Below are 27,934 nucleotides of genomic sequence, written 5' to 3'. Positions count from 1 at the left end.
CCTGGGGGAGGCAGTTGTGGCTGGGTGTGACAGGGCACCTGTCTCACAGCCATGTGTCACCCAGGCCTGATGAGGAAGCTGAGACCCACAAGAGCACCTGGTCCCCCAAAATGCTCGTGCAAATAACAAAGAGCCCAAATATTAATATTTTAAGAGGAGCCTGGACAGCTCTGATTCTCACGCTGCTATGTTTCAAAACACAGTTTGTATGCAGATTGCTGCTGGCTTTTCGAGGGGAATATTTACCATGTCCTTGTTCACATTCTACCCATTACACACCTTCCCACAACGCTGCCCATCTGGAGCTGAGGGTGTCTCTAAATGGTGCCCATAGTGGCCATGGCACTTATCTTTCCTGCTGGGGTTTGTCATGGCTGTGATGAGCCTGAGGAATATTCCAAGAGGCACTTGCCATCCTCACTCTTGCTTGTCAGGGAGTGCCAGGGAGGTGGCTGCTCCTGAGCAGGAGGATGAGATCTGGCTCTTAGCACTGTCCTGCACCAGTGGTTTCTCTGAGAACAGCAAGGATGATGTTTACTGGACCTAACATGGAGTAAGGCTCTGTGCCTGAGCTTAAATCAAAGCACGAGTCTTTGAAAGATGATTGGTTTTAAAAATGTGCTACTTAACTAAAATGTGAAAAGGAAATACTATTGCCAGATATTTCATTACAATACCATTACACTTTAAAATAATATGGTGAAGGTTGTTTGCAGCATCCTTTGTCTTAAAGGGGTTTTACCAACGTACAGGTTGATCCTCTGCTAGCGGTTTGATGGCGAACACATACACATAATGCCATCATATATATCTAAAATCAGTTACATGTCTCTAGATTAAAAGGAGCCTGACTATTTCTAACATGGAAGTTCAGAATGACATGAACTGCTCCCTGAAAGTGCACGTGGGCACCAGTGCCCTGCAGAGTCCTGTTGTCCATGAAGGATGCCACTGGTCAGCCTGGAGCAGTTGCTCCCTGCCTCTGTGTGGGGAAGGGGGTCCAGGGCAGCCCTTTCCTGGTCCTAGGTTGCCACCAGCGCCTCTCCCAGGTTCAGGGCAGGGAAATATTGTGCTATTTCAGCTGTAGCCACTTCCCTGGCGCTCAGCACCCTGACACTGCACCCGGAGAGTTGCTCTGCATCGCCCGTCGTAAATAAATAACTACACGCGTGTGCGCAGCCGGGCTCTCGCAGGAAGGAGATGGGCTCCGGTGATTCATGGCTTCAGAGCCGCAGCTGTGAATCATGCGCCGGGGGCTCGGGACTGAAGGGTGCCGGGCTCGGGGTTTGGGCATTGAGCAGCCCCGCAGCGCCCGCGGGTGCGCGCCTCGGCTCCGCGGGAACGCGCCTCGGCTCCGCGGCATCGCCCGCGGGGCACACGCGCCTCTCCGGGGAACCGATTCTCACAGAAACCTGCGTGTTTTCAGGCCATTTGCTTTGTCACAGCCGGAGAACGGGGGCAGGGTGGATTGGGAACGATTCTGTTAGAGACCTGGCCCGAGTGCAGGGATGCAGAAAGTGGTCTTTCAGCACAAAACTAAAAAGACAGGGAAAATATTTCTTTATGGCTGCATTTATGACTTCCCTGTTTTGTTTTTTTTTTTTTTCCTCGAGATATATTTAAAAATTAAAAGCCTTTGAATAAAACGGTCAGACCTCCCCAGAAAAAATTTCATTTATCAAAAGCTAATCTTCATCACAAAAAGCCCTGGCTTGCTGCCCTTAGGGAAGAGGCTGTGCTGCGTGGGCACGAGGAGTGGGACAGACCAAGGGCCTGTCTGTCTGTCTGTCTGCACCGCTGCTGCTGCAGGGGGGAAGATGAGAGCAGGGCGAGCACATGAGGAGAGTTAGGCTAGCACCGGCAAACTACTGGTGGGGGTTTTTTGTGCTTAATGATCTTTAATGGGCTCTTTTCATCCTTGAAGGTATCTAGTCTGCTTTTCAGCTGGTTCTGCCCGGATTTTGCGCTGTCTCACAGGTGCCCCGGGGGTACCACCCACGTCTGCAGTGCTGTGCACTGCTGCTGTGGGCTGCCTTGGCCTCTCCACTTCCCGTGATGGGAATGGGAGAGGTTCTGCTGCCTTTGATTTTGGATCTGGATGGGGTTGGTGTTTGCTGGAGGAAACCAGTGTGGTTCAGGCTGAGGAATGAGCCGATTGAATGTCCTGCAGGGCACAAACCTGGGCCAAAGTTCTTCATTAGCTGCCTGACTGGTGGCGGCTAACAGCGTTATGGAGCACTTACCCCAGCCCAGTAAATCCTGCTGTGTGAGGCAGGATGAGCAGCTGAGCTGACTGGCACAGTGGAGTCTGTGTGCTGGCAGGAGCAGTGCCACTGCCAGGGGAGCTCTGGTGGTCTCTGCTTTCCAGTGGGCACAGTGGCTTTCCAACCCCAAGGCTACCACAGGCCCTAAGGAAGGGCTGAGAAAACTTCCTGACAAAAACTACAGTAATTGTGCTTTGCTCATTCCCCACACCCCTGGCTGGCTCCTGGTGTTGGCTGCCAGGGTGAAAACAGAGAAATCTCACAACAGGTTCCTGAGCCTGGCACTCTGCATTGTCCTGCCATGTGCTGCTTATTCACACTGGCCCTACCTAGTGCCTTCACATCTCCTCCCACACAGTCCCTCATCCTGTTTGCAGCCACTTTCTGTCATCTCATGTAAATGGATGTGAAAAGGTGTGTGCATCTTCAATAACTGCTGTTCTCTTCCACCACCTCCCTGCCATCCTGGTGGTGTGGGGAAATGGCAGCCGGCCCCCGATCACGCTCTGTATTCAAACCCCAAGGGACAAAGCAGTTCCTGGTGCCAGTGCTCTCCACAGGCCCTTGCAGGCAGATGGGATATCTCTGCAGATGGGATATCTCTGCACATGTTGCTGTTAGTGGAGCTGTTCCCTTTCCAGCAGGGGCCAGGGAGTCTTTCCTTTCCCTCCCAAGAGCTGCAGCTTGTCTTGGCAAAAGCTCTCCATCCTGCTGCTGACAGAACAGTGGGTTCAGCATCTGCTTTCATCAGCAATATCAGGTCTTCAGCCCTTGGCTTGTTTCACTGTTGCTGTTTTATTTTCTATAGGTAGCTGAATTCTGCAGTTACATCTGTGCTCGTTGCCCCAGGCTGGTTAGTGCACCCTTGGGCCTGTGTCCAGCTTCCCCCAACTTGCCCAGCAGCTCGGTGACCTGGGTCTTGCCCCCCTCTGTGAGCTTCAGAAGATGAACACCCCTCCTTGGACACCACTTTTGGACCTGGTTATCACAAAAGTACCTGGTGAATAGCTTGGGCTGGGGCAAGAGCTGTGGGCTGTTGTGGCTTCCCGTCCCAGGCAACCGTAGTTGCTGCCCTGCCCATGCTTTAGTTTAACCTTCCCTGCAGCAGGAAAGATGAGTTGGCCTCGACCCTGCATCACCAGAGAAGCCTGTTGGGTTTCTGTGGCAGCTGCTGTTTGGGGTGTACAGGACAGGGAGTAGGGGCACCACCTGAACTGGAGTTTGGGTGCAGAAGTCTCTGAGACAAACATTGTCCTTCTCCCCTGCCTTCCCCTTTCCCTCATACATTGGTTGTGCTGCTTCTGAGATTTTGCTATGGAGGGGTTAATATTTTCCTTGTTTATTTGTTAATTATTTTTTTCTTCCTTGGAGAATGTCTTTTGTTTTCTTGAATAGGCTTCTGGTATTCCATTGTCCTTTGGTGTGCTCCATAGGCTTCTCCCAGGCTCTGTGACCCTGACTTCCTCTGCCCCAGCCCCACATCGTCCCCCTGCCCAAGGCTCTGCTGGTTCTCTGTACCCTCATACTGTGAAGTGAAGGTTCAGCCATCACGAGCTGCACCACGTCAGATAACCAACAACAGCTGAAATAAATGAGAGATGCAGTGAGGTGCCATGTTAATGCACTTCCCTACTCAGGCTTTTAAAGGGAAAAAAAAAAAAGGTCTTTTGTGAATCATTGATAAGTTCAGCTTCACTCAGGGTCACTTATGCAAAAACCTAATATTGATTTTTCATCTTTGCTTAGAGTAGCTTCCCACGCATCTGTTCAGGATGCAATGGGGACTCACTTATCAGCATATGACTCACCTACTCCTCTAAATTTTTCTTTTTTCAAGGATAGAGGAGCAGCCAACCAGCTCACAGGATGCTTGACCTTATACTGTAGGATCAGAGGTCGTTGCTGTGCTACAAGCTGAGGCTCTGGACATATTTTCCACATTTGCTTCGTTCCTGTTAAGCAGGAATATCTTTAACAAGGCAGATAGCTCTCAAAGTCATTAAATGTTCATTAGGGAAGCAGTTCTGCCAACCTTTCAGATTCTTATTGATGTTCTTCCAGGTCTCTGACCTAATTCTGGAGTTCTCCCAAGGGTTACATTGCTATCTGGAAAGAAAGCAAAATAGGGATAATACAATTGTTGTGGAATCCCTGACTGCACATATAATGTTCTCTTTTTCACACATACATTCATTTCTGAAAGTCTCCAAAGCTGAAACAGATACCTAGACCCAACCCTCTCTGAATGGCCCAGCAGAAAAATTGATTTACAGGCAAAATGAGGCACAGGAACTAAATACGGTACCTTTCTCTGACACAGAATGCTTTCTCCCTCCATTCAGACAAGGGGACAGAGCATGCACGTCCCTGCCTGGGTTTGCCAAGTTGTCTCTGTGTCCCAGAAGCTTTGACTTCGTGAAGGAGAGGTCTGCACAGGCAGGCTGTGACTGCAGCCTCTGGGCACTGTGTGAGCACTGCAGGATGGTGCCAAGAGGAAAAATGAGAGACCCAGACCTATGCCAGCCTGTTGAAATGAAGAGATCAGACTGCTTCAACAACAGAGAGATGGACATTCACAGAAATGCTGAAGGATTAGTGAGATATGTTTGGGGATATGCCATCACATCCTTGATATTTCTGAGAATTAGTCTTATGCAAATCCCAAATGAGTATAGAAAAAGCCCCAGCTCTGTTCCATACAACAGAAGTGTGGCAGTCAGCCTTTAATAAGAGCAGGTCAGTTTATAGTGTAGGCTCTTAAGAGCTGTTGCTACGAGCTGGAATTGCAACTTCACATCTTTCATCTTCTGCAGAGGTTATTTGTCATCAGACATGTAGCAGTGTGGAGCCAGTGGTTTTCCTCGTGGCCTGTAATGCCTCTGCTCTCTGAAGGGACACTCAGCTCTTCTGCAGGGGGGCTCTGAGTGCATTGGTCTCGTGGGGCTTCCAGAGCCTCTCTGCTCCTGAGGACTCTGTTCTCTCCAGTATTCCCTCATGTATTCCTCCCAGCTCAGTCTCACAGGCTAATAAGTGAGAGTAAGCAGAAATGAAAAAAAAGGAATAATTGGATTTTGTGTCCCCAGAGTGCTTTACCTTTTTTTTTCTTTTGTGCTATGGTGTTTAAGCCATTGGTATCTTTATTGCTCTTCTCTACACTTTTAGTAAAACAAGATCTATTTAGGAAGCAGCTTTAGGATGGCTGATTTGATTTTCCATTTAGGCTGTGGTTCTGCATAAACTTAGTGGACAGTAATCACATTTGCTTCCTCCTGTGATCCTCCTCTTACTTGTGTACCAGATATTAACAGTACTCCCTTTTCTCTGTCTGTTTTCCATAGTACATGGGCTGTATTGAAGTGCTGCAGTCAATGAGATCCCTGGACTTTGGCACGCGAACACAAGTCACCAGGTGGGTGGTATAAAACTCAGATTCAGACCAAGAATGAAAAGCCTGAGTGCTAATTTCTGTATAAAGCTGAGGGTGTGTGCCAAGCTCTGAGACAATTCTGAATAGGAGTTCGCATGTTTTGTTTTGTTTTTTCCTAAGTGATGATTTGAATTATTTGATCATTACAATAGGCTATTTGCATTGGAAAATGAATTGTTTCGGGCACAGACGTAATTCCTCTCCCAGTTCTTCTGTCTCAGTGAGCCTCCCCCTGCAGTGGCAGCACAGAGCAGACAGCCACAGCCAGCTGGGGACTGGCAGCAGCCGGGCTGTGCACGTGGGCTCGGCGCTGCCTGCACAGGGGAAACCCACTGCTGCTGCCGTGCCTGTGGGTGCCGTGGCCAAGGTGGAGAGCCAGGACCCTCATGGGTCTCTCTGCCACGCTGCTTCACTCCTGATGCAGAAAGTGCCATCAGTCCCTCAATCTAGCAAGGTCATCTAATGAATTTTTATCAGATGTATGACATCGCTTGACCCCATCTGCACCGAGACCAGGCACAGCTGGAGGTGGAGTCACAAGGAAAGCATGTTGAAATACAGCTGTTTCCATCTGTACTGCAAGCCCAAGTTTTTAGGCTGCAAATCAGATAAAGATTAATATTTCATTTTCAGATACAGCTGGGGATGTGGTTTAAATGTGAAATATTTTGTGGTCTTTTAAGAACTTTGCAACTTCTGTTGCAGACTGATGCCAGTTTCTGGGTGTAGATTGTTAGTACCCCCATGCCTGTGGGGTGGCTGAAATGTCCTGTCAGAAACAGAAAAGCAAAATTTTCTTTTTACATTTATTCTTGCAAGTCTGGCACTGCAGGAGTGTTTGAGTTTTCAAAACAATCACCTTCTTTCCAGCTCTGAGTGCTGTGTGCTGCTGCCATGTGCTCACGGTCCAGCAGTCAGAACTAGCGCTCTGCCAGGCAGCCCCAGCAGCCACCCAGCAGCTCAGCACCTCCAAAGGCTTTTTGGAGACATGGGTGGCTGCAGGTTATATTGACCTGGCCTTAGACATGCTCCCTTGTCTTCTCAGCTGCTTCTCTGGCACAGTTCATGCTGAGGATGCCAGGAGTGTGGCTGAGGCTTCCTGTGCCTGCCCAGCTTTTCCTTCCTGCTGGCAGGAGATTTTCCGATGCTGTTTTGCTTGCTCAAGTTTGTATCAAAGAAGTCATGAAGAAAGGAAAGCAACATGAAGAGATTAGTGTTGCATTTATACCTGTTGGCTCCCAGACTTACCAGCTGAACGGAACTGAAAAACTTGAGTCCTTCAGTGCCCATAGACTTCACTTTAAAGCTGTCCTGTTTGTTTTATATTCAGAATCAGCAGTTGTTGACATTTACAACTGGCATAAGCACACACTCACCCAGTTCCTGCATGTGGGTATCAAGAAGTGCCTGAGATACCACTATTCTTCCCTCAGGCGAGTCCTTTCCTGACCGAGAAGAGCCATGTAATACACTGAGCCCAAAGCCCAGGCCACTCAGTTCTTCACAGCTCAGCTAGAGGGTGAGGTTATCTCCTGTTTGCAAGAGGTGTGTGTGCTGCTGTGCTGAGAGAACAGAGCTTTGGATGGTTTGTCTGGAAAATAATGAATATGAATTACTGCGTGACAAGAGCTTGGCAACTTAAATTTGGGCCAGATAGTAAGGTTTTGTTAAGCAGAACTATGTGAAAATGTAACAATGGAAGTATTTCCATCACCTAAAAAAAATGCCACTGCTGACCTTAACACGAGAAATTCAAAACTTAAACTGTTTGCAAACCAGATGCTGAAGTGCTGAGCTCACGCATGCAAACTTTAAAGTTTGATCAATGACAAGCTGACTGGAGCAAAGATAACATTGATTATTCCCCTATTGTTCTCTCAGGGGAGTAAGTTTATAGAGACATGCACAATGCACCAACCAAGGAGCTGCTGGAAATTATCCCATTTTAATCGTGCCTGTTATTGAACTGGGGTAAAAAATATTTTTACTTTGACGGCATTGCACTAAACAAAGAGGCATCTTCTGTTTTGAGGTGAGGTAGAAAGGGTCTCTAGTTATGTCTGCACCCTTCCTTGCTTTATGTGTATGTGCATGCTTAGTTACCTCATGTTATCTAAAATTGAAGATGTTATTTATCTACCTTATGAATGTTGGAAAGATCAACAAACTCATGTTTGCCAAAGTGCAGTGAGGCATCCAAAGGCATGAACATGGAGGATTTACTTTCTGTTTTCTTGCTGGACTTGCATTTTCAGTTGCTTGGCAGGCACATGGTTAGGGAAGGCAGAAAGTGGCCTCTCCAGTCCTATGAATGACCATGGGGTGTAGAGGTGCTGTGTGGCCAAATGACCACAGTGCAGCAAGGGAAGGGCTGGGCACTGAGGTGCTCTTTACCCTCGGTGGCTGTGGGGTGAGGAGGTTGGCAGAGGAGATTCCACTGCTTGTTTTCCAGCTCTCTGCTGTTGCCCGCCCATGACCCAACTTACTTGTTCTTAGGACATCCCTCCCATTTTGCAGAAATCTGTGATCTCAAACTCTGTGTAGATGAGAAAAGTAACACCAAGAAATAACAATAAGGGTAACAGATTCTTCTGCTTGAGGGGCTTTGTATTTTTTTTGTAATGGCTAGCCTGTGCTTGCTGTTCTGGATACAAGATGTGTTTGGGTTGTCACCCTTGTGCTGTGGCGGGTCCTGCCTTAGCTGGACCCTGATATGTTCTTCTCTTGTCCAGCCCTTCAGCTCTTTTCCTCTTACACTTTTCCCACTTCTGTTAAATCAAGCTGATTATCAGTCATCAAATTTGGGCATTTCTGGGAAAAGGGTTTCTGCATCTTGGATTGGGACATTAACTTGCAAACCCGAAAATGGTCAGGCAGTGAGGGGTGAAGGGCATCTGAAATGTGCAGCCGGGGAGGGCTGCTGGAAGAAGGCTGACTTTGTTTGGAAGATTAATTTCAACTTTGTTGAGCCACATAATCCCTTTCTGTTACATGGTGTAGGCAGGGCCCTAGATGCTTAAAAGCAAATCCTCAACAGCATGCTTGCTTGCTTACATCAGCCCATCTTTCGTCCTTTATTCTCGTTTTGGGGGAACAATAAACAAAGCAGCTCAGTGTTGCTGCCCACAGGCGTTCTCCTGCACGGGCACGCTCTGGGAAGAGCAGGAGCCGTGTCTGCCACAGGTTTCACTCCAGGGCTGCAGACCTAGAGAAAACCTGTGGACTGTACTTCTGAGCAGGCCTGAAAAAGGAAAAAAAAAAACAAACCCAACTAGTCTAAAGGCTTATGGATACCAAAAATGGGTGACTGATTTCAGTTTATCGTGGACGCATCCAGAGTTTCTTTTCTTCCTAGTCTGTGGTGCAGGTTCTAGTTTGTGGAAATGGCTGCATGTAGGAAGTGTTCAGTTGTAGCAGCAGGTGTTACCAAACTCCTGCTTTTCACACCTTTAAAATAATATTTGTGAAGTTTTGTTAGATCACTTGGAAAATCACCCAGAGATGTGCAGCAAGAAATGTCTGTAAGATTATTTCCCCTACCAAAGAGAGGTAATAGAAACTATTAAGTAGAAATGGTTTGCCTACATTTTGGTTCCTTTTTGCTGGACAGTTGCTTCAGAGCATGGTGAAGTGGGCAGTCAACACACTTGTACAAGAACAGGCTCTGTGGCTGGCATCTCTGCCTACAACTTTTGATTTCACATGGGCTGCCTGACATGTACAAGAACTCATTTGTCACCAAAAGAGACAACTTCTCTGTTTTTCCAATTTGTTCTGTATCTGGTTTTCTTTCTAGGTAGGGCTAGACTTGAAGGCTCCAAGTAGCCTTAATGTCTTGGCTCTGATTTTAATTTCCTTTAATATTGAATGAGAAGATGAGTTCTCATTTTCCAAGCTGATTATTGGAATCTGCAAGTTCATCCTGCAGGATGCCTTCCTCTTTTTTCGTTTTTGGCCTTCCTCCTGGTACCAGGTAAATAAAACAGGAGCTAACCAAGAAGGGTATCAGGAATTTGCTTAAAAAAGGTATTTTCAGTTGTGTAGGGGGAAGTACTTTGCCTTTAAATGCTAAGAAGGGTCAGTGTTCAAAAGGCTGGGTTTCCATCTTGTGTAGCCCACAATGAGGCCCCTCTTCTTCCCTGCTGTTTTCACTCAGAAAATATTAATTATATTTTGCTGTGGGTGAGGTCTCCATTCATTTGACAGCATCCAGGTTGAATTTCTCAGGATGTTCCCTGGCAGGAAGCCTCAATGTGTATCACTGATCTTCAGTGCTTCAAGCACGTAGCCCACTGGTGTGGCAGCCTGTGGGGCACTGAGCAGGGGCAGCAGCGATGCTGGGGTTCACCAGCACTGGGCTGGCTTTATTTCCTCTCTGATCTGCAGGGTCCTGGGGGGACCATGCTCCTCACTGGGGCACCTCTGCTTCATGGGACATACCTGGCTGGAACCTTTTGTCATTGTGTGGTCTCCTGATATTTTTTAGCCCTTCTGAACCAAAACTTTCTCAGGAGATGAAAGCCAGTGGTGTTTTCCTCCCACGCACGCGCTGGAATCTGGAAACAGAAAAACTTTCCTAAGCAGCTCGTTTCCTAATTAGCTCTTTGGATAATAATTCAATAATATAAACAAATAATTAAACAAATTCCCTTCTGCTTTAGAGCAACAACAAAAAAATCCCAGCTTGGAAGATAAATCTGAATTCAGCCATGAGAGAAAGGCTGAGGCTTGAAGTGCCCAATATGGGACCCTAAGCCTGAGAGGGTGACAGGGCCTGTGGCACAGAGCCAGGGCAGCTGGAGAGGTTTGGGCTGCAGCTCCAACCGGGATGTCCAGGCAAGGTTATGGAAACTTGCAAAGCACATCCCAGCCCAGTAAGGCACTATTTTCCTGTTGACTTCAAAGCAATAAGTGTCAGTGAGGAAAAGCCTGTGACTGCCAGCAGAAAGGTTTTTTCCCAGCTGCTGGGCTAACCTCAACCAGGGCTGTCAGTGCTCCACTGAATGTCCAAACCAGCCACCTGCCTGAGCAAAGGCCACAGTTTGCCTTGTTCAAGTGTGGAAAATAGGCACAGCACACCACTCTGTTATCCTGTGTGGGATTTATCTTTGAGCTAGAAATGAACACCGTGTGTGCTTTATGCCTTACCCTTCTGCTGCCTGAACTGAGAGGAACCTGCAGAGGAGAATGAGTGGCTAGAGAGAAGGTTTAGTTTGGGAAATTCCTACAAGATATGGACTGATAGCTCTGAAAATGAACTGGAGAAGGTGATTATACCTCCACACCCCTCCACACTGTTGTTTGGGTTATTGTGTTTTTTGGTTTTGGTTCTGTTTTTTTGTTAGGGTATTTTTGTTTGGTTTGGTTTGGTTTTTTGGTTTGGTTTTCTTTGGTTGTTTTTTTTTTTTTTTGAGAGGGGGGTGTTGTTTTGTTTTTTGGTTTAGTTTTGTTTTTTTTTAAAACAAATCCCAAATGCCAGAGAGTCGATCAGAGCACCCAGCTGGGCCCAGTCAGCACGCACCTGCTGTGCTAAATATGAAGGATTAAGCAGGGAGGAGCCCCTCTTGCCAAGCAAGAGACCTATTAACCATTCTGAGAAAAAGGGTTTGAAGGCATGAGGTTGTTTGTCTTGTGGTTAGTTATGTTTGGAGTTTTTTTTATTAAACAAATTTTCATTAGGTGAAACCGATTTTGATGAAGAAAAAGAATCAATCCAAACCAGGCTGCTGAATCACTGTATTTTGTTAAATAGCTCTTTTGGTTGTTTTTTTTTTTTAACAGTGGGAGGAAAGAAGAAAGAAAAACAACTGTGAAAGACCTTCCAGAAGACTTAAGTGTTTATAAGTGGGCTGATAACAATAAATTGCAGAGCTGCTGGCTCTGTTACAGATGGTGCATGTGAAATGATCCAACAGTTTGTGCTGTACTCTTTTATTTGCAGGGAAGCAATAAGCCGACTCTGTGAAGCTGTATCGGGTACAAATGGAGCTATAAAAAAGCGGAAGGTAAATCCTGTTTTGGCTTAGCAGTTATTTTTCTATATCTGCTTTTGATAAGCAGGATACATGATTCTCTAACAGGCTTCAATCCGTGCTGGAATTAGCACATATTAATCCATCTGAACTCAGCCTGGATAACATGGAAGCACTGGTTGCAGGGTGTTTAGCCCTTTTGGTTTGGGGCTCAGGCTATGCCCTGCTTTATTTTTCTCAGGATTAATGCTTTGCCCAGAGTTCCTGCTTCTACCAGCCCTTGCTGTGTGTGGTGCTTTACAAGTTTTAGGCTCTGGCTGCTAAATTTTTGGAATTGGGGTTTTTTTTTGGTTTGGAAGAGGGAGCTGATTCACTGGAAGTTATCTGCTACTTATTTATATATATAAAAAATTAAACACAGCTCAAATGGCAGTGTTTAATGGGTTTTATTAAGTAACTGGGATGCAATGAGGGGCAACATCAGTGGTTACAGTTGGGTTGTGTCCAGTGGAACTTATTGATTTCCTTCTGTAACTGTGGAGCTCAAGAGGAATGAACTTGCTCCTGAAAAAGGAATACATGAGAGAATTTCTTGCTTTACCCAGAAACACTTCATCCTTAGGAAACAAAGAAGAGTTCAGAAGGAAAATTGCACATTCCGAATTACTGAGCTATAGCATTTAGCTCACTGGGATTTTGCTTTAAAACTTTTTTCTCCTATTGTTGACATAAAACCCATTCCTACCAGTATTGTATTCACAGCTGATGTTTGTTAGAAGATCTATTTGTGTTTGATCAAGCCATTATCCTTTCTCCATTAAAAGTTTCAATAAGATACCGTAAAAGCTACTTGACTTTGATATGTTTCTGCCCCTCACAGAGTGGGCTGACAGCCTCTTTCTTTTGTTTCTTTGTTCAAAGCCTCCAGTGAAGTTTCTGTCTTCTGTACTTGGCAAAAGTAATCTTCAGTTTTCTGGCATGAATATAAAGCTGACCATTTCAACAAGCAGCCTCACTTTGATAAATGCTGACACACAGCAGGTAGGATACATGTAATCAGTGTCCTTTTTTCCATGCTACTGTTTTCTCCTTCTTCCTGGCTTCTGACAAAAGGCTGTGCCCTTCAAAGGGAAAGCAGCACCCTTTAGCAGACCCTGTTGAAGCTGAATTACATGATGCCTCTGAATTAAAAAATGAAAGCACTTTGGAGGAATTTAACATACAGCAGCAGGTCCTTTTAGTTCATGATGGTGTGTTCCATGAGGAGGGATCCTTGAGCACTTGGCAAACTGTTTCTCTGGATGTGTTTGCCTGTAAAGTGCCTAATAAACAAGGCACTGGGCCCAGCTGTAGTTTCTGACAAGTCCTAGGAGGAAAAAAAAATTGATAAAGATACTAAGTCAGAACTTGGCTTTGGTGTCATTCAAAGCTGTTTTACAGCTGGGTAATACACGTGTACAATCAGTTATACGACGTGAAGTCTCCAGGCTCCATTGAGGTGTGTTCCTGAGAGCCTGGATTTGCTTAGAACTGGGCTGTGCTCCCTTCCTTCTTGGCAGATATGATAAGAATCTTCGTCCTGCCCACCCAATTCCTCCCTCAGCTGTTGGTATCGGCTCCCAGAATGATCTCGCCCCAGACCAGCAGCAGGTTTTGCTCCAAGCTGGAGCAGGGGAACATCAGGGAGGTAGTTCTGGCTCACTGGCTCTGGGAATCCTGCACTGAGCTGGTGCCATGCTGAGCATCAAGGAGCTCTTAGGACTTTGTCTGTAGTGCTGAGGTCTCCTGTCCATTGCACATCTGTTCCAGGAGGGGATTAGGACACCAGGTTTCCCTTCCTTTTGGGTACAATTAGAAGTTGGTGGTTGAATTAATTCTGGAAACTCTTTAAGGAAGAGTACTCAGGTTTCTAGACTGCTAAACATGAACAGGTAGTCTCAAAAATATTCCTATTTTTATCTCCTTCCTTCCTAAATGAGATATGCATAAATTAATAAACTGGGCTATTATGAATTTAATTGCTTGTTCTATGAAGACATGTTCTGCTGTCTTCTAATGTGGCCCATGAGCATGTTTAACTATTCTGTTATGCTTTTCAGATTATTGCCAACCATCACATGCAGTCCATCTCATTTGCTTCTGGAGGTGACCCAGTAAGTATTGATTTATAAGATAAACTTCTGCAGGTATAATGAATTTACATAATAATTGTTACCTGCAAATACTTTGCTTCATCCCTTCCTTCCACAAGCAATAACAGAGTACACTGCATTTCTGGATCATGACCAGTAACACAAGAAAACGGAGGGACTGAAATTGAAAAGGGAATGTGGAATAGACTCAGTGCATCTTTAATAGACACATACAATTAACTTTCCTGTTGCCCATCAGTGAGCCTCAGTCCATTCAAAAGCCCTCTGACGTGGGCATCTAAAAATAAGAATGTGAACATAGGAATTGATCTGTTCAGTGGTCCCTGTGATCCAATACCTTGTCACAAAAGCTGTCAGCACTGGCACCTCTAAATTTTTAGATTAATTTTGAGTCAAGCAAAGAGCTCCTATGAGACAGATGTGGCATCACCACCTTTTTCCTGCAGATAGGGCTGTTCTTCCTAGTGTCACAGCCATGTAGTCATGGATGTTTTCAACCCAGAGGTTTTTTTTATTCTATTCCAAACTCTTTATTGCAATGATTGTAAGCAGGAGATGGCATCTATCTGGGTTGGATAAGTAATTCTTTAGGGCTTGTTTACCTTTTTTAGTGTTTTTTGTATTATTATCCTGCACTGGTCTTGCACAGTGCCCTCATCAGATTTCAGAGGCTACACAGTGCTGGGTTTGGTCAGTGCTTAATGGCAGGGTCAGCAAGAGATGTGCTTGCACACAGATGTGCTGCAAGAAATGGGCTTGGTGGTGCAGCTGGTGACACTTCTTACTGGGAGGATATGTAAAATAGAGGTCTTGCTCATCAGTGGTGACTATAAATCTAGTGGCCCTTCACATAAGGGGCAATTTTGTTGTCTTGTTCAGGTAATTTTTTCAAAATTCTGTTTACATTTAAAATGGGAGATAGTTTCCACAGGGCATGTCTTTCCACCTGCCCCACGTTCAGGGTCTAAGTGAAGTTCATAGCTCTGGGCTATGAAGGAGTAGCACTATTCTGCCTGAGAATTAAGCCTGTTCTGGCTTTCCTCTAAAGCAAAATCATTCAAGCATGTACATAAACATTAAAAAGACATAAAAAATAGCAGGTACTGCTCCAGTTACTCTAGTTCCTAGTTGCTCCCTAGATCTAATTTATTTAAAAATATCTATCCTAAAATATTTATGAACTTTAAGAAAAAGTTGAAAGGAAAAGGAAGGAAATTGAGTTCACTAGATGCATAAGAAATATTTAGCTTGCTTTGTTTTAATGATATTAACTTCAGAGATTTTAAAAAAAATTATCTAGGACAAGTTCTGCTGGCCCTAAGACCTGCCTCTTGTGTCATTCATTGTGAATTATTAAACGATTGTTCTTGTGCATATTGCAAATGGGGCCTTTTTTCCTGCCAGCTGATTGCATCTTCCCTCAAGAGAGCCATGCCTTTAAGCTGTGAATTGCATTTTCCCCTTCCCACCTTAAAGATCCAAAATAACAAAATGCATCTTTAATAATTAAAAGAATGTTATTCATTACCTCACCAATTTGACTATAAAACTGAATTATCAAGCCACTCTTTGCGTTTGTGGTATCATTAGAAATGTTAATTTTTTTATTTCAGTTCCTTTTTCAGTTTGACTAGAAAAAGAGGATTATTTCAGTGATGGCTGGAAAGAGAATCAGAAAGAAAAAAGTGATTATACTGAGGTTGTCTGTTCTCAGCAGCAGCTTTGAGATCCAGGGTAATTTAACCTGATTGTAGCCAGACTAAAATCGGGCAGCAGCAATTGAGATCAGATACTCATTTTATTCCGCGTAATTTGAAAGTTTACCTTTTCTCTAAGATGCCTTCAAAATTCAATCTTTTTGCTACAAATTGGAAACATTATGACTCATCCTTTGCAGTATGTTAGCACTATTTTATGTTCCACTGATTCTGATAAGCACTGTCCCAGCCAGAAGCTGTGCCCAGCAGTCACACAGCCCTGATGTGTTACACAGGAGAGGCTGTGAGCTCCTTGGGAGCAGAGGAAGGAGCAGCATTGCCTGCTGATGAGGCACCACTTGTGTTTCTACTCCTGTTGCAGAGCTGGAATTGAATACATGGTTTACTGGAGACTCAAAGAATGCCAAATGGTCTAGTGCATTTTTTAGAAGAAAAAGAATATGGGACAAGTGTTGGTAGCTACCAGTGTGTCACTGATATTTTCCTTAGCTCACTTTGCTAGTACCTCTGGTCGTTTTTCCCTAGAAGAAGTGTGCATTTTAAAGCTAAACATGTATCTGTCTATACTCAATTGTTTTGCTGTGGTGGTAGGGTGGTTCATAATTATAATGTTCAAGACATTCGTTGTCTTCTTTCCTGTAGGATACAACAGATTACGTGGCATATGTAGCAAAAGACCCTGTTAACCAGAGAGGTATTGAAACAATTTTCCAATTCTTACATGTGTTTATATGATTGCTTTATTTGTATGTAACAAGGAATTGTTTGAGTTTTAAAATAAGAAAGCTACTGAACAGCTCAATACTCTGTACAATTTCTGGCTTTGCTGTATGGGTAGGGGTAATAGTGTGCAGGCTGTGACTTTAAATGCCATGTTCTTTGTGCAACAAAGTGAGACTGCAGGTCAGACTAAAGCTGTACTAGCTGCTGGCTCCATGAAGGGGTAGGAAAAGAAAAGGTGGGCAGCTGCTCTGCTCCAAGACAACTTTCAAGTGAGGGAAGGGTAGTGAATGAGCCTCCTCATCTAACCCAGACTTGTGGGTGTGTTGCTGGAAGGCAGAGTGGGGCATGTACTCAGGTGTACAAGACCTTTTCCCCTCTGGAGCCTAGCCCAGGAGATAAAATCCCTTTCCATCACTCATTATTTATGGGCAGTACAACAAAGACTGGCATTTGGCTGCTTCTTTCATGCCAGCCTGTTCTCAGACTGTTCTCAACACTGCCAATGTCTATGGAGTTGGTGGTGGCAGCTCTCAGGAAAGCTCACTCTAAGGTGCTGTGGTGGCTCATACAAGCAGGATGTTTTCTGGAGAATCTGGGTTGCAGCCTCACAGTGTGGTCTGCCACCCCTCAGCCCCAGGATGCCAGAGCTGCCCATACTTGTTTTGTCTTGCTGCTTCACATGAAAACTGCACATTGGTAGTTTCTCCCCTACTTGTGCTTACTGTCAGGCATGGGGAGAAAAGGAGATGCAAGAAGCATAAATGGAGAGTTTATTTTATTGAGGTATAAGAAGATACTATGCTTAAAAAAAACCTAGAGCAATTTCCTTAACACATGAACCATCCCAGTCTGTATAATGTCCTAAAGCTATCTACATGCGTATTTTCATGCCTAGCTTTTCTGCTATCAGCAATACAGCTTGAGTCTCTACTTTCTGGTATAAACTGCATTTACTTAACTAAAATAAGATGTCTCCTTGCAGCATGCCACATCCTGGAATGTCCCAATGGGATGGCACAGGAGGTGATCAACACCATAGGGCAGGCTTTTGAGCTCCGGTTCAGACAGTACCTGAAGAACCCATCCAGCCTGGTTACATCAAATGAAAGGTCAGCATATTCTCAGTCACTTAACCGGTAGTTTCCTTCTCTTTAGTACTTTTCAGGACAACAATACACTATGAAGAGTGATCCATAAGTAAGATGCTTTGAGTATGCTTTCTGGACATAGGATAATTGTAATATATGCCTGTATATGCAGTGTATAAGATACCAAAATTAGCTTATTCCAGTAATCTTCATTGATTTCTGTGACATTTGTACAGGTGCAGAACACAGAATTAAGCTGTATTGTTCCTTAGATAAAGCATCCTTATTTTAAGTCATGCAAGTTGAACAAATGTTCAAATTACTCTGCTCAAGTAAGTTCAGCTCTATAAATAGCACACACACGCACAGAGACTGAGCTCAGTCCTGACCTGTGCCAAGTGTAAGCTTGCTGCAGCTGTAGAAAGTGTGTGGTGGCAAAAAAAGCCATTTTAATTCACCTTTCTGCTATTCTGCTCATGTCCTGGCAGCAGCCTCAGTTTTCACCTGGTGTGACTTACATCAGCCTCATGTACTGAAATAAACACAGCCACCACTTGGCATTTTAAAGTGTGAAGCCCTGTCCTCTGCACATTGCCCAAAATACAGGGCCTAGATTAGTTTCTGGACCACAATTCCCCATTTCAATTACCCTTTTTCCATTGCACTGGGGACACAATTCTTGCTCTAATTTATGGCTCCCCTCACAGATTAGCCATGCCTATTTTCCTCAGGCTTCTTTTTACTGTAACACCAAATTTGATTGCCTGATACTTCCTATGAGTAGGTAAAGCCGTGGCACTGCTTACCTGCACCCTGAGCACAGGAGTTCTGTGCAGGCAGTATCTCTGGAACACAGCTGGTTTCATTACATAAATGCAACTCCAATTCCAGTTTATATTTATTCCAATGTATATGGTGGTTCTTGCCATTCCACTGCTAAAACTGGTCTGTTTTCCCTGGGGAAAATAACCAGAGGAAAAGCCTTTCTTTCCTAAGAAACGCTGCTAGGTTATGTCACAAGTAGCATAGGGGCAGGGAGAAATGGAAGAGGGTAATTAGATTTCCTCCTTGAGCATATCCCACAGCCAGCCTCGGAGGATGGTCCTTGGGCAGAGAAGTCGGATATTGCTGTGTGAATGAGTCACTCCCTTCCAAACTACTATGAATCACATAATCAAATACTTGCACTGCATATCACATAATCAGCTACTTGAACGTTATCTCTTTCCTGCTCATGGCCTTTTATCCAATTATACTCTTGTTAATCAGAGAAGTAAGATTTGAGATGAGTTTTTTTATTTTGGGACCGGAGACAGTACAGGAAGCACCTAGTTGTTTTGTAGTGTATCAGCTGTACATTTAAACTATCTCATTCTGGTTTCACTCAAAAAAACCCATAGTGTGTTCTTCTTCATGTCATTCAGTGTTCCCTTCAAGCTGAACCAGAACATTGATTGTGGTTATTAAAATGGTACATGCCACTGAGGACAGCTACTTTTTTTTTGTTGTTTTTTGTTTTTTGTAGCAATATTTGATTTTCTAAAACAGTTGCAGGCTTGTCTGACTAAATGCCATGAGGTTTTAATTTTTCTCTTGAAGTCTGGCTGCCCCCCCCCAGCAATCTCTAGATTTATAGAGTTGAGTCAAGAAGACACAAGAATTAGTTTTATGGTCACATTTTGGATACCTTAATGAACAATGCTTTGGAATTCTTAAAGTTTCAGTAGTTGCCTCTTACCTTTTCTTTGACTTGAAAATATGTCTGGGCTGCCTGGTGCTAATGAAATGACTGTACTTCCCTTTACCCCAAACTGCCATGACTCTATTTTTAATCCAGGAAGAAGTAACTGGAAAAATAAACAGCTCTGAAAGTTCCAGCCCAAAGCCCTTTACAGCCTCCGTATGGCAGATCTGTGTATTGTGCGATGTGCAGGCACTGGGGATGTTTGCCTACACTAGAAAGCAATTGATTACATCAGAATCTTCTTCCCCCCCCCCATATTTTTTTCAGCGAGGCAGCAAATGCTAATGGATCAGCTGGGAATTCACGGGAGAGGGAGGATCATGAATATTACAACGAAATTCCAGGGAAGGAGCCTCCCACCGGTGGAGTGTTAGACATGCGAATGAAAGTGCAGACAGACCAAAGGGCTAAGTGTCCTATCCAGTGCAAAAAGCAGTATTGCTCAGTAAGTACATCATCTTCTGGGATAAATATTCGCTGCCTATTATGGGAATGAATAATAAAATGTTTCTGTGGTGTTAAAGCATGGCATTAACATCAGAACCAGGTCCTGATTATCCTGGGAAAAGGTTTTTTTTAGGCTAGATTTAATGATGCTTAGTACATAATTGAATCCCAAAGCACTTTCTGAATATTAACTGGTTTGTCCTTAGAGTACTTTTAGGAGACCAAGTAATATTCCCTTGTTCACTCATTAGCTCTGAGAAGAAAATAGATACCAACTTAAATGGCTTGTTGGAGAGAACATCTGCAAAATCTGGGACCTCCTGGCTCCTGATTCTGTGATCTAATAAATATTTCACCCTGTGCATTATGCTCTAAAACTTATACACACAACATTGACTGATTGCAATATATATACAATATTCATTACTCTTGGATTGTTTCAAGAAGCTCTGTTAAATCAGCAAAAGATATCTGTGGCTCTTATCTGGGATAGTGGGAAATTAAAACATATCAGGGAGTAGAACAAGCCAAGTTTAGACTGGCTGCACAGATTTCAAAGCCTGCTATGCAAGTCCTTGGGAACACATCCTTTCCCCACACAGGAAAGAAGGCACCACCACTTTGCTCAGAGGGAGCACACTCAGATGTGCCTGCTGGGATCCAGTTGGTTCTGCCTAAAAACTTGCTGCTCCCAAGTGTTATTCGTGTTTGGTGGCAACTGCTCCCAGGCTGCTGCGTGTTCCTCTGCTACTGCTCCATTTTTTGCTAATGTGAACCATACTCCATATATCAGGTCTCCACCTCCCCAACAGTTCTCTAATTCTAAAAATGTTGTACTGTATCCTGAGTTTGCACCTGACACTTGCCAGAACTGTTGCAAGGAGTTACCCTGCATGTAAATGCAAATGCCTTTTTCCCATGGGGTGTTACTTTTTGGTTTTCCTTTCTCTTTCAGTGCCACCCAGACAATTTAGTGACCATTTCACTTTCAAACCATGATACCTGTAGTTGCTTTTATCATGAGGGACATTTATAAGAAAATCTGAGCTTTCTTACCCAGGAGTTATACTGTGTATATACTAAACCTTAGATACACAACTGGGCAGTTATATGAGGTTGGAGTCCAGATGTGACATCCTGCAGAAAGAAGAGTATCAGTGTGAAATATTATTCGAGGAGATGGGAATTTTTTGGTGAAGAACATGCTTAATTATCTGTATGTCTCTTAAGTGAGGCACGGATGTATTGAAATTACCTGAGTTTTCTAAGGGACTGCCTTATGTGACCAATTTTAAAATTTTTCTGCAGACAGGCAGCCCAACGTTCATCAATATATATGAAAATTGTCCAGAAGAAAACAAAACTGTGGGTATGTATTCTCTTTTCCTTCTCATGCATATGCAGAATTAGCCAGAAGAGGCTGCCTGGAAGAGCTGCCCCTTGGCTTTCGATACAATGGTGAAAAGTGTTCTACTTAGTGGGTCATTTTTAGTTCCCTAGATGAAGTGCAGACAAAAAAGCCTTACAGCTTTTCTAAAGGCCACTGATCTATCTTCATGTCTGCTGGCAGACTTACTCATTTTACTTCTCATGATACTGTACAGTAGCTCTTTGTTTTTTTTAATTCTCTTTTATACTCTTTGTTGTTTTATTCCCTTTCTTCATACCATTTGAAAAAGGAAGAAACTTCATTACTTATCAGTCTCTGAATATATGCCCTCTCCTACAAATGCTCAGTGAGACCCAAAGTATCAGCATCGGGTTGTTCCTACAGAACCTGGTCCCTTGGTTCCAGCATCCCTGGCTTCTCAGTGTGACTGTGCCCTTCCCCTGCCTTAGGCAGCTTTGTGTCCAGGATCAATTTGCCTTTAGCAAAACCTGCTCTCAGGGACCCCAGGAGATCATCAGCCTCCATCCCTTTCTGGACTTCCTTTGCCACAGCTGATGCCCTGAGCACATTTCCTCAGCTCCTCTCTTTCTCTGCACAATGAGGTCCTTTCTGAATTCCCACCTGCACGGCTCTGAAGCAGTCCATTACACTGTCTGCAGGGGATACTTCAGTTTCTTGTGTTATTTCCAATTCAAGGAAAGGAGAATCAAATGGTTTCTACAAAGAGAGGGTGAACAAATAAAAGAATGAATGAATAGATAGATCTATGAATAAAACGTTTGCTGAAGAGCAAAAATATGCCTGCTATTTGGCTAGCTGAAGTGCTATTATTTTCTTACCCTGCAGGGGATATTCTGTTAGCCTATTCCTAGGCTTGGATCCTAACCTGACAGATGTGGCTTTGGCTCTCCAGGCAGAGCCTCAAAGCGCCAATCTCCTTCATATTTCCCTTCTCCACCAGAATAGCAAGAGAGAGAATTGCTCAGCTTCCCACAAGCTCTTTTTGTGGTGCAGAGGGGAAGGAAAGGGTTTTGCAACAAATAATGTATATGGTTTGTGTTTCTGTAGAGTCATATGTATTAATGTCTTTCCAATCTGTGGGGGGGTTCACTGCTGACATTGATTGAAGCAGCATTGAACTAGTGCAGAACATTTCTGAAAACTTCATTCTGATTAATTTTGGACCTTGTGCCTTCTAGCCATAAGGAAAAAGAAGTTCATTTGCATTTTTCTTTTCCTTCTGAATTACTTTAGTGGGATATAAAGAAGAACATCATTCCTATTTCAGCTTTTACAGTTACTTAAAGCTGAGCTAAAAGAAGGAAATCTGTGCATACTATATACTAATTGCAGGTAATTGTGATGAGAGATCACAGAAGACAATAAAAGAGGCAACCTCATTGAAACCTGCCCACAAAGCAGATCTCTTTGATGATCCGTGTTACATCAACACCCAGTCCCTGCAGTCTGCAGCCTGTGCAGCCCGAGGTCCAGCAACAGCACAGATCACTGGGAGCCCGCTGCGCCAGGCCAGTAGGTTCCCATTGCAATGCCATACCTGTCTAAGTGCTGGAAGGAGGGGGGCTTCTCATCTCTCTGCATGGAGAAAGATTTGGGTTTCCCATAAGAAATATAGAAAAGCTGGGAGGAAGAGATCTATCATGGTTGTTCTTTTTGCTTGTTAAATTCAAGAGAAAGGGGATTAAGGAGTAAAAGTAGTGATGGTAAACAAGTAGAGTAACCTTTCATCTTCTGTAGTTGATTTACGACAATGAATAGAGCGCCACAGGGATTAAAAAGCAAGTCTTTAGAATGATACAAGCTTGGGACTGCACCTTGCCTCAAGGAGAAGGGGTTCTCCTATATGCTCAAGGTCTTAAGCACACTAAGGTGGAAATGACCTCAGATGCCTTTGCTTCACAGGCAGTAGCATGCAAGATTACAGAGAGATTATTATGATTGTCTTTTCTCAGTTCTTCCACAAGTGACCATTGAATCTCATCCAATAATTTCTAAATCAAACTGTTTGATCTGTGGTATCGATTAAATGTATGTCAAATTAAAACTTGATTTATGGACTCAAAGTGGTGGATATCCATTAAATGATTATATGGTTGCTACTGATTGTCCTCATTACTGAATACACTTTATCAGCTTTGCCTTTTATGGTTTCCCACTGAGTGTTTTCTCTGTCAGAGTTGGCTCCACACAAGAAAGTGGAAAAAGGACTGGACAATAAAGGAAATACAATAAAGAAATCTGTGACCATTGAGACATTTCCAACTTGGGGCTGCATCATGCTCTAAAAAGAACTGCCTATATCCTGAGGAGCCTTAGGTTGCACAATTCCATTGAAGAAGTGGTATCCTCTTATTTTCCTTAGAAGAACCCTGCCTGTGAATCATCTGCAGTCTGACTGGCTATATCCCAAGCCACCCAGTTTTTTTAGTACATTTGGTAATTGTTCGTTCTTTCACAGCAAATGCATCATGCTGTAATCCTTCCCTTCTGGCTATGTTGGCTATGTTGTCTTACATTCCTGCACATAGCTGGAGCCACTCAACATGACTCTCCCAATGATCTGTGACAATCTCTTCAGAGCTTGTTAAGGAAGAAGGAAAAACAAGATCTTAAGAGAAAAAAAAAAAAAAAGAAAGCTAAAAAGCCAACAAAAATCTTGTTTTTACAAGGAAGATTTGACTTTTTCATACAATCAAAGAAATATAACCCCAAACCAGTACAGCGTCAGAAAAATTCCTGTTTCTGATCCCTGTTGCCTAGCGACCAAAGGCTTTCCCATCTAAGGTAGGGGAAGAGGTGGTGTGATAATTTTGCCTAATGCACTGGAGGGTCGAGAGACTTCTTGCGTGCATATTCTTACAGTCTGTAAGGTTGGCTTGATCACAGCTTCAAGACTGAATCGTTTGAATTTTTGGAAAACTATTAAAAACATTGTCTTGCATCCTTTTAGGATGAAGTTCTAGGTGAAGTGTCCAATACATTCCCTTTCATTTAATTTTAGAGTTACCGGAAGCTGTTCAGCAGAGTGCCACAAGCAACACAGCTGGTCCCTGTGTTCTGCCACAAATAAAGCAACAGCTAAAGAATGAAGATTGTTACCATGGCAAATTGAACAGGAAAGCAGCAGAGAGCCTCTTAGTCAATGACGGGGATTTTCTGGTACGAGAGAGCACAACGTCACCTGGTCAGTATGTCCTCAGTGGACTTCAGGGAGGGCAGGCAAAGCATCTACTCTTGGTGGATCCTGAGGGCAAGGTATGAATATTTCATATAATGAAATTTCAGTGCTGCTCAGATATTTCAATCAAAATGCATGGATGTGTTCCATGAAGTGGAATTGATTTGATACCATCCAGTTTAGTTTAAATATAGCCAGTGGTTGCAGTAGGTTTGAAAGTTCAAAAACTTGTAAGTACATGGAAGGACCACTTAGGGACTTAAATACTGCTAGTCCAGGTGCTGATAATTAGTGTAGACACTTAACACATCTTTCTAATCGTTAGTGCTAGAAAAAAATAACCCTATCCTTAAATTATTAATTTCTGGATACAGAAAAGGTTTGTTGTCACTTTAATTCTACTTTCTTCTTCTTAGGATTAGAAGAGTAGTCTTGAGTGACATCTCTGAGGAGAGAGTAAATCAGAGAAGTAATCCTCCACAGGCTTTAGGGAAAACTATGTTCTGCGGAGAAAAAAAAGGTTATTTCATTCCCCTTTGCAGAATTAGCCCAGTTTGACATACAGTCTCTTTAACTTTTCCTCTACTTTTCATGTGAGCTAATGGTGGGTCAGAGGATAGGTCTGAATTGCTGTCTACAGCCTAATCGTCCTGCTCATGTGAGTTCAGTGGCTTAAGTGCCTTTTGACTTTATTGTGTTAGGCTCGTGTTCAACCAGTTATAAACACAATCTAACCATAAATATATTCTTTTGCTTCTTCCACTAGGTGAGAACCAAAGACCATATATTTGATAGTGTGGGTCATCTTATTCAGTATCACATGGAAAATAATTTGCCAATCATCTCTTCTGGAAGTGAAGTGAGCTTGAAGCAGCCTGTAAGGAAAGAGAGTAATACGGGACACATGCAGTATCACAAATAATCCCTTGGATCTCACAAAGCCCAAGACAATTCATACCTGAACTTTCTATTATGAAGACAAGTCAAAAAAATATAGACTGCACTTTCTGCTGCTGTTCCAGAAGAAGCCCTTTTGTGTGTGTATGTATGAATATATGTATATGTGTATATCTATGTAGATCTATAGAGATCAACAAGCATAGTTATATAGATACATATAATCTTAATCTTTACAAAACTACACCTTCAGAGTGTGAGATTCATTTGTGAGAAGGTATTTTAGACATGCACAAATGTCACTTTCAAGGTCATACTGAATCAGTAACTATTTAAAAGCACAATTAAAACTCTACATGCAAAAGCTCACTTGAAAGAACTGCTGGAACATTAGTATGTGCCTTTTAGCATAGAATTATTGAAACCAATATTATTTATACTGAATTAGTTTTGGGTGGTTAAACAAACATGTCTAAGCTTTTAACTATTTGCCAAAAAACAAGTACAATTTGAATATTACTAAAATGTCGTCTTCTTTCGATAGACACTAACAATTTCATTTTGCTTGTAACAGCACTTTACTAGCAAGTAATGTTTGAAATGAATAGCATTCACAATACAGAAAGGTTGTCCAGTTTCTTAATCATTTTTTTGTCACTGTCTGACTACTCAAAAGATTTGAGATTATGAACATTTACAAAGTTGAAATTAATATATGTAATATAATTTTGGAATAGAACTTGTTAAGGGACAAGCATGCTAGATCTTGATATTTTTGTCCTGCATATGATTTTACTATTATTATCAATTAATACTGGAAACATCTTTTTAAAGGTAGGCTAAATATATTTTCATTGATTACATAGTTGTTTACAAACTAGAAAAGCTGAACAAAACTAATGATACATTTGGGGAGAAAACTATTTAAAAGATGTTTGAACTTTGCATGTGTCCTTATTCAGTGTTCTTTCCAAAACAAGATAGTTTTCCCCTCTTCACATAGAGTCCGTTTGTTCCTAAACATGGAAAAAAGTCTTTTAAAAGAAATCTATTAATTGTTTTGCCACAATAAATACTCTACATACGAACAATCCTATATTCAGAGTGAACAGTGATTTATTGGGCTTCCTTTTGAAGAAACAGCGATTTAATAAGTAACTGAAGAAAGGCGGGGGAGATTTGGGGAATGAGCTGGTAGTCCAGATGATGGCCTGATGGAAATTGTGCCTTTAAGATAAGCAATGTCCTCTGGCATGAGCAGACATAATTCTCTCTGTCTCTCTCCCAGCCCACCGGCTCAGTTCCTAAGGCAGACAATTGTTGTGGAGTTCAGCAGTTGCTGGAAATCTTGACTGTAAAAAAATATATTCTGTTTTTTTGCCAGTGTTCATGGTAAATGGGACACTGTAGTATGAGCTCTTTCCTCTAGAACACAAGAGGAGAGGTCATATACGGATAAAATTATGGAAGACAAGCTTCCTTGGAGGGGAAAATATAATGTAAAGAGCCACACTTAGAGCCTACTAGAAAATATCTTTATTTTTATCCTCAGCTCATAGCCATAAAAATACATTTCATTCTTTGATAATAACATGATTAAAATAATTACATATACTGAAGCAGTGAGAAGCTTTAAAACATTAGTAGTTGATTTCCTTGCTAATAGTCTAGCATTTTTGATATCCTAAGCCTTCAGACTAGCAACTCAAACTTATGCCCATTCTATCCTATGCAAGGTGCTCTACCTGTGAAGGCCTCCAGCAAGAGGCCTCCTTCATGCTCAAGCTCTGTGCCACAGCAAGGACAGCTGGCAAGAAACTGTAACTGGGACATTAACCCCCTGCATAATATCCTTTCTATTCTCACATCTTGTCAAACTTCCAAATGTCCTTGATAAGACTTTATGGAGCAAGCAATGAAGCAAACCCAGCAACTTCTGTAGGGGAGAGAAAGACCTGCTGGTTTCGTTTTTGCATCAAAGCTGAGTTTTATGACAGGTCATAGAAGGAAAATGTGCAAACTCCACCTCTATTTATAGTACAAATCCAAGTTACTCAGGACTTAAATAACAGCATTTGGAGCTGTGATAGTACGAGATCAAAGTTTTTTCACTTTGCCAGTCAAGATGCTGACTCAGGGACTTTTTTTCACTTCATCAGTTTTCACTTTACCAGTGAATAAGAGCAGCCAGAGCCAGTGTGTGATGTTTGGAACACAGTATAGCGCAGTCTGTGTCTCCCTCTTCAAGTAGCACTAATGTAAAAAGTTTAAAAGACCTGAATCTTTGTTCTGATGGTCCTGCATATTTTTAGTGGCTGAAGCAGAACTGTGAAGGAAAAAGGAAGGAAAGAGAGATAATTGGGTGCTAGGGCAATACAGAAGTGTATCAAAATCTTTTGATGTGAGAGAAAGCAGATAATCCAACTAATTACAGATAAAAATCAAACACAACACATCCATGCATTTTCCTAGAATAAACTACATTTATTCTCAGTTTTTGGTTTCTAGCATTTACAAGCCTTCATTTAAGCTATTAATGCTGCTCTGCGGCCCAGATGTCTCACGTAAAAGTACACTGTCAGCTCCCCTGTGGAAGCCTTAGAAATAATCATGCTAAAAATAGTTGTCTGAATTTTGCAAAGTTTTCAAAATATTGTTCCTGAGAAACTCAATATGAATTGTCAGACACATTTAAACCCTTTTTTGTTCTTGTTTGAGTCATTTAATGCCTGTGCAAATGCTGAGAATTGGTTAATCTCTGTCGGATGGTTACTAGAATCCTCTGGGAAAATGGCTGATTTCGCCTATAGTGTCACATTTACTAGACACAGCGTGTTCGTTCCTTTTCAAACTTCTATAAATTTTACTGAAACATATGAACTGTTTGCTCCCATCAATAAAAATGCTGTAAC

General features: G+C 42.8%; 1 protein-coding gene across 2 annotated transcripts in view; it reads left to right on the top strand.

Annotated features, from left to right (window-relative positions):
• The window catches only part of SHC4 (SHC adaptor protein 4), a 28,724-nt gene extending 2,606 nt beyond the window's left edge, over positions 1–26,118 (top strand). The window contains exons 2-12 of one of the 2 annotated variants that reach the window (XM_010391147.3): positions 5,603–5,673; positions 11,633–11,696; positions 12,585–12,704; positions 13,763–13,816; positions 16,177–16,228; positions 17,240–17,366; positions 19,357–19,534; positions 20,845–20,905; positions 22,280–22,459; positions 23,949–24,202; positions 24,892–26,118. In XM_010391147.3, coding sequence (XP_010389449.2) covers positions 5,603–5,673; positions 11,633–11,696; positions 12,585–12,704; positions 13,763–13,816; positions 16,177–16,228; positions 17,240–17,366; positions 19,357–19,534; positions 20,845–20,905; positions 22,280–22,459; positions 23,949–24,202; positions 24,892–25,047 — 1,317 coding nt within the window. In that variant the 3' untranslated portion in view covers positions 25,048–26,118. The remainder of the gene's footprint in view (positions 1–5,602; positions 5,674–11,632; positions 11,697–12,584; positions 12,705–13,762; positions 13,817–16,176; positions 16,229–17,239; positions 17,367–19,356; positions 19,535–20,844; positions 20,906–22,279; positions 22,460–23,948; positions 24,203–24,891) is intronic. The other variant, XM_010391148.3, reaches the window with a different exon arrangement.
• The last annotated feature ends 1,816 nt before the right edge of the window (positions 26,119–27,934 follow it).

Source organism: Corvus cornix, chromosome 10 (assembly GCF_000738735.6).
Source record: "Corvus cornix cornix isolate S_Up_H32 chromosome 10, ASM73873v5, whole genome shotgun sequence".
NCBI lineage: Eukaryota > Metazoa > Chordata > Aves > Passeriformes > Corvidae > Corvus > Corvus cornix.
This window is presented reverse-complemented; position numbering and strand designations above follow the sequence as displayed.